This window comes from Pristiophorus japonicus, chromosome 11, assembly GCF_044704955.1.
Source record: "Pristiophorus japonicus isolate sPriJap1 chromosome 11, sPriJap1.hap1, whole genome shotgun sequence".
NCBI lineage: Eukaryota > Metazoa > Chordata > Chondrichthyes > Pristiophoridae > Pristiophorus > Pristiophorus japonicus.
In genome coordinates this window covers 178,899,305-178,913,977 of record NC_091987.1, presented here as the reverse complement: position 1 = coordinate 178,913,977, position 14,673 = coordinate 178,899,305, and the positions used below count along the sequence as shown (strand labels likewise).

Genomic DNA, 14,673 nt, shown 5'->3' with positions numbered 1-14,673 from the left:
TTAACTGTGTTGTGTTAACGTTGCACTGACAAACCGTGCTAATGGTCCAGTGGGTGCTGGCTCTGCCTGGTGGTGTAGTAAGCCATGCTCCTGGTCTGTACGGAGTTAGCTGATCGCCGCTGAGGCAGCAGATGGGGCACTGCGACTGGCATTGTGTTCCTGGGCTAGCATATGGAAAGGTTTTTACTTTTGATCGCCATCCAATGATACCTATTGGAAAGTAGATTTGGGATGGAATTAGATTGAGCTGTGGACGAAGGTGGGATTAGGTTGGGGGCGGGGGTGGGATTAGATTGAACCGCTGGTGGGGGTGGAATTAGTGAGCTGTGATGCTCTAAATTCATCACCGATTAGGCTCACACATAAAGAATGACCACTTGAGCGAGGTACTGAATTTCAGCTGATAAAACTCATCTGTGGTGCCCTGATCATTCAGTTGCTGTGCACTGGACCATACTGATCAGGAGGGTACCAAGTTCCAATCCCCCTTCTCTATTGAGTTAGCTAATGTCGAGTGGGATGACAGTAAGGGTATTTGCAGTTGCCCTCTATGTCCCCAGGATATAGGGCAGAAAATCACGCAGGATTCCTCCTCCTCCTTGATCCCTTTGGCTATCGGACATGGTGGCATTGCCCTCCACAGCAAATGGCCTGCCGGTGTCCATGTTGCTCCATGAAGGCTGCCTGTTGATGCCTGCGTTCTCCTCAGCTAGACTTTCCGGAGGGAAAGGGAGACATAGTGTCATTGATAACTGGACAGGAGCCTGCTGATTAATAAAGAGCTCCAGAAAAACCACCTCCACTGTGGCTGCAGCATGTGCGATCTACAAGAAGTACTGCCCCTTGCAGCAGCTGCTAAGGTTACTTCGACAGCACCCTTCCTCACCCCCCTCTCCTGTGATCTCTAGATCATGAACAACAAGGGCATCAATGTCGGGGGAACACCATCACCTCCCAAGTCGCACACCATCCTGACTTGGATATAGATTGCCAATCCTTCATTATTGTTGGGTCATTATCCTGGAATTCCTTGACTAACAACATTTTGTAGTGCGTGGGGGCACATGCACTACAAAACAGCTGCAGTTCACAGAGCAGTCTCACCATCACCTGGGCCAATGGGGATGGGCATTAAATGCAGCCTTGCTGCGGCCGTTCACATCAGAGAACTCAAAGAACAGAAATGGAGGTGTCCATTGTCGTGTAACTGTGTGTGTGCCAACTTGGCTTAGTCAGTGGCACTCTTATGTCTAGGTCACTGGGCTGTGGGCTTGAGTGCCACACAATGTTCCCTCATTTTTTTGGTGTACGGTCCCTTTAACTGGAAGCGCGACCCATTCAAATTTTAACACGTGCTGTTTCCTTCTTGTAAAAGCCGGTGAGTGGCCTGCGCGGGAACTCCAGACAGCTGCAGGGCTTAGTGGCGACTCCACTGCCTTACTGAGATACCGCGTTACTATAGGTGCGACCTTCAGACTCCTGTTTAGGTGGATGTTAAGAGAAACAGCTGGGTGCTCTGTCTGGCTGACATTAACCAGCACCACCAACAAAAAGTGGAATTTTATCTCACTGCTGCAGTTTAGTTACATAACCACCATCGCACTCCCAAAGTGGTTCATTGTGTGAAGTGCTTCAAGACTTATTGTCCACCTGCTAATGCGCAATATAAGTGCGGTTTCTTTTGCAGTGATCTTTTCCAGTTATCTGCAGACAAGGTGCCAAAAGAAAACTTGCCTTTGCGCTCTTCCTAGTATTCAGTTACAGAGTAGCATTGCTGAGCCTTGCTCCTCATCACAAGATAAACCCCTCCTTTACATAAGGACATAAGCAATAGGACTAGGAGTCGGCCATTTGGCCCCTCGAGCCTGCACCGCCATTCAATAAGATCATGGCTGATCTGATTTTGGCCTCAACTCCACTTCCCCGCCCGCTCCCCATAACCCTTGACTCCTCTATCGTTCAAAAATCTGTCTATCGCCACCTTAAATATGTTCAATGACCCAACTTCCACAGCTCACTGCGGTAGAGAATTCCACAGATTCGCGACCCTCTGAGAGAAGAAATTCCTCCTTATCTCCGACTTAAATGTGCGACCCCTTATTCTGAAACTATGCTCTAGAGTTCTAGATTCCCTCACGAGGGGAAATGTCCTCTCTGCATCTACCTTGTCACGCCCCCTCAGAATCTTGTATGTTTCAATAGATCACCTTCATTCTTCTAAACTCCAGTGAGTATAGGCCCAACCTTTCTTCATAAGACAACCCCTTCATCTCTGGAATCGACCTCATGAACCTTCCTAGCGGACCTTTACTTGGTGTGTTTGAAACTGAGACAAACAGACGGCAAGTTCTCAGGTACAGTCCCTGGCCACTGCCATTGTAGCAGTAAGGGCACTACAATTAGCAACAGCATTCCTGGGTGAGAGGGGAATATCAGCCAGAATTCCTGCCCTAATTGCTGGAAAGTGCATGCGAGTGTTGACTGAGGATAACATACAGCCTCCTGTGGTCAAATAGCCTGCCAACAATGAATATTTATGCCCGCCTATAAAGAGCGTCCGAATGGAAAGAAGGCGCGGAACAAGGGGAAACATCTAGAGGCGGGTCCCCTCGGTGCGCCAGACAATTTGTTTACCGCGCTCGGCCCAACCCAGTCACCGGCGAGCGCGGGATGCCCCGAGCCCGTGCCCGAGCCCTTGAACAACACCGCAGAGGGGCCCGGGCGCGGGCAAGAAAAGAAAAAGGGGGGGGCGGAGCGGGAGAGCAGTAAGTCAGGGCTGCTGGCTAACATTCCTGCTAAGCTGTGTGGCCACGCAGTGGTCTGGAGGTCCCGCTCACTGACGTATCAATGGAAATAACTGCCCAAGCGTGAAAAATTGAATGGGCCGCGCAGCCAGTTAAAGGGCCCAGGCATAAAAACAAAATGACAGGGAACATTGGGGCCATACCTCAACATGAATTCCAAGAAAGGGAAATAATTGAGCCACAGGTGGGGTGAACCCATCAGTCCAGCAGTGATTGTGAGACATTTCTGTTGTCGCTTCCAGGGTGTTCAACATCTTTTTCTGTAATCTTCCCTGATTTAGGTAGCGAGTGGAATGGTGCTGGTGATGACTTTCTTCCTAATTACCTACACCTTTCATTCCACCTGGGTGACCAGCGAGGCCTACTCGTCCCCCTCCATCGTTCTGTCTGCCCGCGGAGGGGATGGAAGCAGGATTATCTTTGATGACTTCAGGGAGGCTTACTACTGGCTCAGGCACAACACCCCAGAGGTACTGAATTTGTATAAAGCTGCAAACCTTAAATGGTATTTGGCCATTTATCTGCCTTTCCCAGGCAATCACATGGTTTGTGGATGGGCTAGGGGGTTTATATAATGTGATGTATAAGGCATCGCAGTTGTGTGGGACAGGCTGGATGGCCCAGAAGGTCTTTTCCTGGCCGTCATTGTTCGTATGTTCAAGTTGCCGCTTCAGGTAAGCTGATGCTGTGAGTCAATGGAATGGTCTACTTCCCTTCAGTGCTGGCCTGTTTTAATTTTCCCCCTGTCTGTTTTCAGGATGCCAAAGTGATGTCGTGGTGGGATTACGGTTACCAAATCACAGCAATGGCCAATCGGACCATCCTAGTGGACAATAACACCTGGAATAACACTCACATCTCCAGAGTCGGGCAGGTGGGTATCGGAGAAATGTAATTTCAGTTCAGAACCCACACTACACACCCACAGAAAAACATATTGTAGGGGCCATCTTTTGGATTGTATGAAATTTATAAACTTTCACAATGGTCTGTCTGGTATTAGTGTCACTTTTTTCTCGCTAGTGTCCATAGCAATGTAGCTGAAGGTCTCCCTCTAGTGATGGAAATGAGCACTGCATCTGATGGAAATCTGAAACCCATTCATTGCTTCTCCTGCTTTCTCCCATCGTTACTTTGCCCTCTAATGGCAGAAAGCACAGCCTCCGGCGTTTCAATTTTCTGCACAGATCCACATTCTCTGCAGAACAAGCCCAAGGTGTCAGCTGTAGCTCAGAAGTAGCACACTCGCCGCTGAGTCAGGAGGTCATGGACTCAAGACACGAGCACAGAATCTAGGCTGGCACTTCAGTGTAGTACTGAGGGAGTGCTGCGCTGTCTTTCGGACGAGGCATTTAACCGAGGCCCCGTCTGCCTTCAGAGGGACATAAAAGAGTTTGTCGCACTATTCAAAGGCTGGAGCATTCTCCCCGGTGTCCTGGTCAACACTTATCCCTCAATCAACACCTAAAACAGACAATCACATCATTTATTTAATTGCGAATTGTAGCAGATTTCTGTGCGCAAATTGTGTTTCCTACATTATAACAGTGACTATGCTTCATTCACTATGAAGTGCTTTGGGGAATCCAAAAAAGTCTTTCATTTTTACACACGGTATTTTCCACTACTGCAATTCTCGTAACTCTACATCTGTACAGCGTCCATTAGTAAATGTAAGGCTCTGCAACTGATCCTGTGCCTTTACCCTGTGCAGTCTAACATTAGTTTGTGCTGTACAATAAAACTTTCATTCTCTACCTTGCCTGAAAAATCAGAAGATGCAAAATAATTTATTGTATTGCCATCCTGCCTATTAATCCTGCAATCCATCTTGATTTAAAAAATTAACGAGTAATGATAATTGAACTGAACAGTTTGAAATTAATAGAGCCAAGAATACCCTTGCCTCTGAGAATTTCATATTGAGTTAACATCCTTGCATGGTTCAGTGAAATCACTAATATTGACAATCAGATGACTGGTATGCAAACTCCTAGATTTCCCTTTCATTGTCCCTTCCACACCCTATTCCATTGAAACTCACGACCACATTACCATCATCCCCAAATTAAACATCTCCAACTCTTTGCTCACTAGCCTCTGAGCTCAACTCTTCCGAATCTTTCCCATTGACATCCTGTCCTGTTCCAAGTTGCACTCGCCTATTATCCTTACTCTCACCAACTCCCACTGGCTCCCTACCCCGGCCCAGTGGTTTCAGTATCGTTGTGCTTATTTATAAACCCCTGTGCAGCCTCATCCCATCCCAACCCCCTCCATGTCTCCGCTCATACCGTTCAATCCTCTGTCTTTGAGCTTCTCCGTAGCTTGCCTTCCCAGCATTCCATACATTGGCAGAACGTTAAGGAAGTGCCACCCTCTGGAACTTTCTCTCTCTCTACCTCTTCGCCTTACTCCTCCACAGAAACCTTGCTTTCAGCAAACTATCCTAAATTGTCTACCTTTCGGTCCATATCACTCCCACGTGAAACCCCTTAGGATGTCTTGCTATGTAATGTTACAAATGCAAGTTCTTGTCTACAAGGTCTAAATTGGCCTTGCCCCAAGCTATATTCCAGGCCTGCAATCTCCTCCATGGCCTTTGCATGCTTAAACCTTCTGCCCTGTTCTATTTCTTTCCATCATCAAAAGCTTCCTTTAAAACCCCTCCCTTTCAATCACCTCCCCTAACTCTTCTCACTCCTGCTATAGTGTCCACTCTCCCCAATGTTAAGTGGAAGTTGTGTGCCAGTCTAGACCAGTATTGAGCAACAGTACATTTTTCTAATGTATGACCTGGTTACCTGAATTAATGAAAATTCTGCAATGGGATAAATATAAATGTTTATTAGTAGCTTTTATACGATATCCCAATAACATAATCTCACCAGACAGGATACTAGGAAATGCACGGAGCTGTAGATGTGTACAATAGAATCCTGAGTAGACAAGTGTAGGCAGAAAGAGAGGCAAGCTTATAGATATTGTATCCAAATGTCATTAACTGGCTATATTTATCCACTACTAGGCAATGGCTTCTCCAGAGGAGAAGGCCTACGAGATCATGAGAGAGCTGGATGTCAGCTACGTACTAGTCATTTTTGGAGGCCTCACTGGATATTCCTCTGACGGTAAAGTATCTTTGTGTTTCTACGTTCTATGATGAGGTGCTTAAGCAGATGCTCACTTCACACTTTGTTAACTGTGGGGATTCATTCCCTTCAGATAGGAAGGGGGAAGTGTGAAGCTTCAACCGAGGCACACACCTGCACTGCCTGGAAGTCAACAAATGAAAGTTTGCTAATGGAGGATCCTCTTCAAAATTATAATGAATACCGCGGTTACCATGCTCACTCTGACCATCCTTCTCTGAGTCCTGAGACCCCAGTACCACCACCCAATGGCCATTCGTTATGTATGAAGCCAGGTATTGTGTGTTGGCAGACTTTCTGGGCAGACTTTCTGACCATGGAGGGATATTGTAGTCCCGTCCTTAATGTTCATATTTCGGGAACATCGGCTAAATAGAGATCTGGAGCAGGAACCCTGGCTAGTTTTAGGCCCTCGGGGACAATGTGGCCATTGACCCGGCTGGGATTAGTGGACTCGGCACAGACGCGGGAAGGAATATGGGAGGATCCCATGCTATAAGGAAGGAAGAAACTTGGCTTTAAATAGTGCCTTTCATGACTTTGGAAGATCCCAAAGTATTTGAAAGCCACTGAATCACTTTTGAAGTGTAGTCACTGTTCATGTCCCAACCTTTCTCTCACCGCTGCCAAACCCCAAATACACATATTCATCACAAAGAGGATTAATTTCTCAAATGCTTTTCTCTTAGAAATCTAGCACTCTATGGTCCCTGCCCTATCATCGTTGTCCAGCATCACTGGCATCCTGTACCCCAGCGAACCAGCTCCATTATCCTCTTTTCCCTCCAAGGCCTCCTCAACCATGTATCTCCCTCCCCGGTTCCCTTCCTTGCTCCTCTGACTCAATCAATTATTTTTCTCAGCGTTACCTTTTGAAGACTGATCTTTCATCGACTACTCCTCTGTCCTGTGGATTCTCTGCCAACTCCACTTTTATATGGCACCTCTCTCTTAAAATCCTCTTTTTAAAAATAAAACGAATTCTCCAGCCATACCTTCAATGTGCTATACGCTGGTTCCCTCCACAACTCTGCGCTCACTGTCATTTTCCCTTGTAAAATACTTGAAAGATGTTCTTTCATATAAGGAGTGCTATGTAAACACAGTTTTTCTGTGTGTGCTGCAGTGATGACTCTGGATAACCTAGCAACGAGGTCTGGCATCCCCCTTTCTCTGCGATTATGGTCTGTTTACTACTTCATGTACAAAATGGAACTCTTGTAAACATTTTTGCATCAGAGTCACGAATATATGGATTCCAAATGAACTTTAAATTGCTGCTGAATTTCCTTGTTGCAGGCAGAGAATTCGACTGTGGAATTCGAGAGACCCTAGCTGATGCTGAGAAGTCCTTTTATGTCTAAACTTCATTCCGTTATTTTTCTTCCTTAGATATAAACAAGTTCTTGTGGATGGTGAGAATTGGGGGCAGCACAGACACGGGCAGACACATCAAGGAGCACGATTACTACACCCCGACAGGAGAGTTCCGCGTCGACAGGGAGGGCTCCCCCGTACTGCTCAACTGTCTGATGTACAAAATGTGCTACTATCGCTTCGGCCAAGTCTACACAGAAGCCAGTGAGTGTTACTGCTGTGTCTCTTTTAGTGTGCGTTAACTGTAGCATCAGTGCAGGGAGTGCATTTTACACCAGCACCACAATCATACTGGAGTCAGGACCTTGACCTGACACTGCTATGAAGAAAGATTTGTATTTATATAGTGCCTTTCACCACCACAGACCATCTTTACAGCCATTGAAGAACCTTTGAAGTGTAGCAATGAGATAATGACCAGATAATCTGTTTTAGTGATATTGGTTGAGGGATAAATTATTGGTCCCAGGACACCAGGGTGACCTCCCCTGCTCTTCTTCGAAATAGTGCCGTAGGATCTTTTACATCCACCAGAGAAGGCAGACGGGGCCTCGGTTTAACATCGCCTAAGAAAGACGGCACCTCCGACAGTGCAGCACCCCCTCAGTGCCAGCCTAGATTTTGTGCTGAAATCTCTGGAGTGGAATTTGAACCCATAACCCTCTGACTCAGGCGCGAGTGCTACACACTGAGTCACGGCTGACATCAACAAAGCGGAGACATTCTGGGGGAGGTGGTCCTGTTCTTTTTCACGAGAGTCGGTGCAGACCTTGACACTTGATTCACACTCTGCAAGTTTAGCATCAATGATTGGATTGAATGCACCGTGAAAAGTGGAGAATAGTTGTGTAGTGAAACAAGCAGGCAGAATGTATTTATAACATTATAAAAGCTGGCATGTTATAAAATAGGTCACCTGTTACTGAACCTCACGAGGCTATTTAGCATGTTCATATGGATGAGAGAAATTATATTAATACAACATATTCCAAAAAATACTGAGATTCACACCTACACTGGGCATTTAAACTGACACTGGTTTAGGGTGGGGTTGAAAATCCAACTGTACTGTCCCAGGTAAGCACTTGCCTCAACTGGAAATGTATTGAGGTTAGAACAGCCTTGACGCAACTGCTAAAATCTTGAAAACTTTGAAAGGGGAAGGGTTGGGTCCGTGCAGGATTACAGCGGATTGGGGGGAACCGGGCGTGCACTCTGCACACTGGGTTTAATGGTTGCCTTGATCACATTGAGTGTGCTTTCAGAATGCCGTTACACTCCGGCTTCAGTGGGCTTTAATCCCCAGCACTGCTCCTGCTGTGCAGCTCAGAAAATGCACCTCTTCCTCCAAAGAACAGATAACTTGATTAGATCTGAATCAAAGTTTATTGGAGTCTCAAACAAATCATCTGGATGCAGGCATTACAGACTCCCAGGGAACTGCTTGGATTCCACCTTGAGGTTGCCATAACTTTAAAGTGACACTTACTGACTGTCCGGATGAAAACATGTTGGGAATTGAATATTTTTACACTATTTGCATGCTGTGTCCACACCAAGGATTTCTAGGTCAGATATTGCACAGGTTGGATGCAGAGTAAATATCCCCTACACTGATTCAATAAGCTCTACAATATCCAGTAAGATCAGAGGCAGAGTAAAGCTCCCTCAGCACAACCCATCAAGCACGCCCAGGTAAAATATAGAATAGTTCAGCTTTAGTTGTACCTCCCTGTACTTTACCCAAATAATGTGCCTAAACTCCATCCTTAGAAGACCCCACTCTTTTTCCCCCCAACTCCAATGCTACATCACTCTGATGTCGCAGTTTCACAAGTTACACTGAGATTGACATTATTTTGGTGGCTCTGTGCTCCTGCATACTGATGAGTTGAAACTGGCACTGCACAGAGTCTTAAACCGTTAATTGACGAGACTATATTAACGGTTCCATTGTCTATCCCACAGAACGCCCGCCTGGGTATGACCGAGTGAGGAATGCGGAGATTGGGAACAAAGACTTTGAGCTTGATGTTCTAGAAGAGGCTTACACCACCGAGCATTGGCTGGTTCGTATATACAAGGTGAGTGCTGAAAGCAACCATGCACTCTAGAAACGCAATGGGTCAGTGGTACAGGGTGACCTCGCTGAGCTATTCTGGTACTTTCAGATCATGAGTTGTAGGATTTGGTGTCCTCGGTTAAATAGAAACCTTCGCAGTGGCTGAGTGGGTAAAGTAGCAATGAGTTACCACGGACCGGACATCCCAGGTTACCGAGTTACCGCAGACCAGGCATCCCACGTTACCGAGTTACCGCAGACCAGGCATCGCTGGTTACCGAGTTACCGCAGACCAGGCATCCCAGGTTACCGAGTTACCGCAGACCAGACATCCCAGGTTACTGATACAAAAGCAAAATACTACAGATGCTGGAATCTGGAATAAAAACAGAGAATACGGGAAATCTCAGCAGGTCAGGCAGCATCTGTAGAGAGAAAGCAGTCATCCATTTGAATTTGGGCCATCATCTCTTTTTGTGTCTCCAATCTCCCTTGTCTTCCAACCTATCGCAGAACTTCCCTTTGTTCTTTCGTCCCCTCCCCCTTTCAGTGCTTGTTAAGAATCCGTTCTTTCCGAACACGCTCCAGTTCTGACGAAGGGTCATCGACCCGAAACGGTAACTCTGCTTCCTCTCCACAGATGCTGCCTGACCTGCTGAGATTTCCAGCATTTTCTGTTTTTATTCCCGACTCCAGCATCTGCGGTATTTTGCTTTTGTGTTGTAATGCGTAAATCTTTGAGTTGTTGACTTTTTGTACTTGTCTTCTGACTCTGTAAGTTCGTTCACCTGTGGGTTTAACCTACGAAGCGCTGGCTAGTTCCAGTTAGCATTACGGCTGTAAGCAGTCTGATGTTCGATGAATTTGAAGCTAGATGGTATCACCTTGTGATGGTATGGTTGGTGGTTTGAGGGGAACACCTTCAATCTTGTGTTTGTTGCCAAATAGATCAGAAGTAACACTTTTGATTCATAATTGTCAACTATGTATAAGATTTTTGCCTGGGGTTTGTAAAGTGAACTGTAATGATCCCATTGCAATGTTGTGTTTTTCCACATCTGGGCAGAATTCAGCATTGTTACTAGGTTTATATATACCGACTCACAAATTGATGGGCAGGATAAGACCAGTTAGTCCATCAAGCCTATCCCACACCACGATGCCTGGAGCATCATGAAAAGATTATTTTCCCCCCCACCCTCCCATTCTTCATGTAATCTCCAGGGAGAGGCAAAAAACTGGGCCTATAAAGGAAAAAATATTCTGGAAGATTTCTCTCTGACCCCCTCAGGCGATCGAAACCAGTCTTGGAGATCACACGGACCAAGTGTCTACAAAGATCGGTCGATGTAGTCTTCCGTGATGCAGGGATGGAACTGGGCTGTTTGAAAGCAGTCAAAGATTATTTAACGTTTGCTTTTCCACTCATCATGCTGTCTGTCCACAGGTGAAAGATTTGGATAACCGAGGTGTCTCAAGAACGTAAAAGACAGAAAGCAGCTACGACTGATAGCAGCACTGAGGCCTTGCCCTGTGAAGAGTTGTATTGTTTTTTATATATACACTAGTTTGGGAATAAAGGAAGAGATCGGAGTTTGTTTACACATTGCGTCCTATCTGCGGCAGTCTGTCTGATGCCCAATTGGGTGATAAATGATTCATGGCAAGTGACCAACACATTATTACGCTGGGCTTAAGTTCGACAGTGGTCAAATAAAGGGTTCAAATGGACACCAAGGAGCAGTGTCTGGTGTGCTTTTGTTTTGACAGCAGTTAGGATTCACTATGAATTTTGGCTATGAGGAGGGTGAATTCTAATGTCCAAATATCTTCTCTCATCACCTCCCCCCAAGCTTCTAAACTCCAGGAGGGATGTTGTGCATTAAGATTTCTAATGCATTTTTATCACATAATGAAGTTAGCAGAAATCTCAAAGAAAGGCATAGCATTTGGCAAATGTTGGAGAAGGTTGATGTCAACATGTTTGGACATGACCTGACCGAGAAGGACATTGTCTATTTAAAGTAACTTAATGACAGTGTTGAGGTCCAGTGCAGTCCTGTAACTCATTCCACAGCTCATCTACGTTTGCTATGTGTAATGTAAGAACGTCCTGTGGTCTGTGGTTTCATCTGCTTCTCCCTGAAATTGTTGGCTCATCCTGTACTGGTGCTAAACACTCTCTGGGTCCTCGTATTCACGTGTATAATGCAGGTCAGAGGTTATTGGAGGGGGCCAGTGCTGTGTATACTACATACACACTCAGCCTTGTACTCGAAAGTAACAGCAACGATTTTTAATGAAAAGATTTATCCCAACTCTCGATCTCTCGATTTAACGCTGAAAAGTTTTTTTTTCTCCACTGTATTAATCTTAGTCACGCCTCCTGTGATTGGCTGGGGGTCCGCGAGTTGGTTTGTCCCGTTAGTTGTCTTGTTTGTCCCCTATCAGAAGTCTCCCCTGTGTATTGAGACGAATGGAATTGGATCATGACTCCTGTCCCCATGAGAAAGTGATTTTGATTTTTTTTCCCCCCAAAACTTGCCTTTGGTTGGCAGCTGCAGGGACTGCATTGCATGGTGTTGTGTTGGACACTTGGTGATGGGTGGTGACAACAGGTAAAACTTTTAAAACCTTTTTTGAAAAGCATTTTCAGATGCAGTAATATAGTTTTTGTAAAGAGTTGTGACCTGCTAGAGATTAAATAAATCCACTAATGAGGTTTATAAATCAATTGTCAATCTATATTGGTTTATGTTTGGGGGGAAAAACAGCAACACATGATATCCATATCAAATCTCATGATTTTTAGGAGTTTGTCTCCTGATTTATGAGGTGATGGGGTTGGCAATGCTGGTAATGTCATTGTCAGATTTTCTTTCACCTCCCTAACCTGCAGCACTGAGGTCGTGTGTCGTGTAGTCCATGATCTTATTGATTGGTGGAGCAGGCTCAAGGGGCCAAATGGCCTACTCCTGCTCCTATTATGTTCTTATGTCTCGACCGCAGTCCTGGCTGGGAGGCAAACCTCGTGCCTCAGGCTGTATGGCTGCGTATCAGACTGGGATAGTACAGCCTTTTTACCACTCATTTATTTCATGAGAAGGTGGTGGTGGGCTGTTTTGAGATGCAAGCTAATTGTAGAAGTTTGGTGTCTTGTTCAGCCACTTCAGGCAATTAAAAGTTGCCACATGTGAGATTGGAGCCACAGACAGACCAGATCAGGTAAGGATGAATGGTTTCCTTCCCAGAAGGAAAAGCATTCGTGAACCAGTTGGGTTTTTACAGCAATCCAATAGCATCATGGTCACTTTTACTGATTGAATCTTCTTTGGACATTTTAAATAAAATCAAATTTTCAAGCTACAACTCTGGATTACTAATCCAGTGACATAGCCATTGCATTAGCGCAACCAACTGACCTATCTGGCTAGGTTGATTCATCGTCTATTCAGCAGACATCCAGTATTGGATGGGCAGAAATTTCCTTCGGCTGAATATTGGGAAGACTGAAGCCGTTGTTTTCGGTCCCCGCCACAAACATCGTTCCCAAGCCACCGACTCCATGCCTGTCTCAAACATCTGTCTGAGGCTGAACCAGACTGTTCGCAACCTTGGTGTCATTTTGACCCCGAGATGAGCTTTCGACCACTTATCCACACCATCAATAAGACCGCCTATTCCCGCCTCTGGAAGATTGGCCAACTCTATTCCTGCCTCAGCTCATCTGCTGAAACTCGTACATGCCTTTGTTACCTTAAGATCTTACTATTCCAACGCACTCCTGGTCATACTCACATCTTGCATTCTGCATAAACTTAAATTCATCCAAAACTCTGCTGACCATGTCCTAACTTGCACCACGTCCTGTTCACCCATCACCCCTGTTAAGCTCATAAAGTAATGCAACTGAGTACTGTCAACAATGAGTAAGTGTGACCTTAGCTCCTTTATTCAAACTCCAGAGTGCTGGTACAGCATGGGAGGTCTGCTTATATACAGTGCTCCCATGGGATACTGGGATCCCTTGGGACTCCAACAGGTAATCCCTCTAGTGGCAGTATGATACAGGTTGGCTAGGGTTGCATACATAACATCACTACCTCCTAAAGTCAATAGGGCACTTATTTACAAAGTGAGACGATCTGGGGCTTTTCGCTCCCTTGTCGATCGTCTCGGTACAAATGCGGGTGGGGGTGAGTTGGTTGGTTCTTCGCTGGACAGCTGGCCTTGCCGGGCTGCTGGGAATGGTGAGTTCAGCTTCGTGGTCAACTGTGATGTTGGTTGCCAACATGTGTTGGAGGGTCGAAGTTGGTGTCCTCTTCGGGTTGCTCGTGGCTGTGAATCGCAGTTTGGTTTGGTCCAAATGGTTTCTGCAAGTTAATCCATTGGCAAGTTGACCTGAAACCCCCTACTCCCTTTGGCTATGACGGTGCCAGCAAGCCATTTGAGACCATGTCCACAGTTGAGTACAAATACAGGGTCATTGACTTCAATATCGCGTGACAGGTTTGAGTGATCATTTGTTGATGCTGCCTATCCTTGACGTCATCATGGAGATCAGGGTGAACAAGCAAGAGCCTCGTTTTGAGCGCCCTTTTCATGAGTAGCTCGGCTGGGGGAACCCCGGTGAGCGAGTGGGGTCTGGTGCGGTAGTTGAGCAGGACTCGGGGCAGGCGGGTCTGCAGGGAGCCTTCCAACACATGTTTCAAGCTATGCTTGATTGTTTGGACTGGCCGTTGGATGCGGGCTTGAACGGGGCAGATGTGACGTACTTGATCCCATTGCGGATTCCTTGAATTCAGTGTTGGTGAAGCTGGGACGCAGGAGTAGCTCCCATGGAGGACACAGTTTTTTTTTTACAAGGGACAGTAAAGGATCCTGGCTGGTCCAGGTCCTGATTTGGTGGGCCATAACTGGTGACTTCGTTTTCGAATGCATCCATCACCAATAGCAAGTCTGCAGGCTGTGCCATTTCCACCCCAGTGGTGGGCAATGGTAGCCGACTGAAAGCATCAGCACGGTTCTCTGCCTGGTCTGTGGCAGATTACATAGTTATATGCAGACAGCATGAGCGCCCATCTTTGGATGTGGGCAAAGGCATTGGTGTTAATCCCTTTGCTGTCTGAGAATAGCAACATGAACGGCTTATGGTCAGTTTCTAACTCCAGCTTAAGACCAAACAGATACTGGTGCATTTTTTTCACCTCGTAAATGCATGCCAGAGCTTCTTTTTCAATCATGCTATTGGCCCTTTCGGCCTTGGACAAACTTCTGG

General features: G+C 46.1%; 1 protein-coding gene across 1 annotated transcript in view; it reads left to right on the top strand.

Annotated features, from left to right (window-relative positions):
* The window catches only part of stt3a (STT3 oligosaccharyltransferase complex catalytic subunit A), a 32,138-nt gene extending 21,005 nt beyond the window's left edge, over positions 1–11,133 (top strand). Inside the window, exons 12-17 of the mRNA XM_070894321.1 lie at positions 3,086–3,274; positions 3,562–3,678; positions 5,833–5,935; positions 7,349–7,537; positions 9,302–9,417; positions 10,843–11,133. Of these exons, the coding sequence (XP_070750422.1) occupies positions 3,086–3,274; positions 3,562–3,678; positions 5,833–5,935; positions 7,349–7,537; positions 9,302–9,417; positions 10,843–10,881 (753 nt within the window). The 3' untranslated portion in view covers positions 10,882–11,133. The remainder of the gene's footprint in view (positions 1–3,085; positions 3,275–3,561; positions 3,679–5,832; positions 5,936–7,348; positions 7,538–9,301; positions 9,418–10,842) is intronic.
* The last annotated feature ends 3,540 nt before the right edge of the window (positions 11,134–14,673 follow it).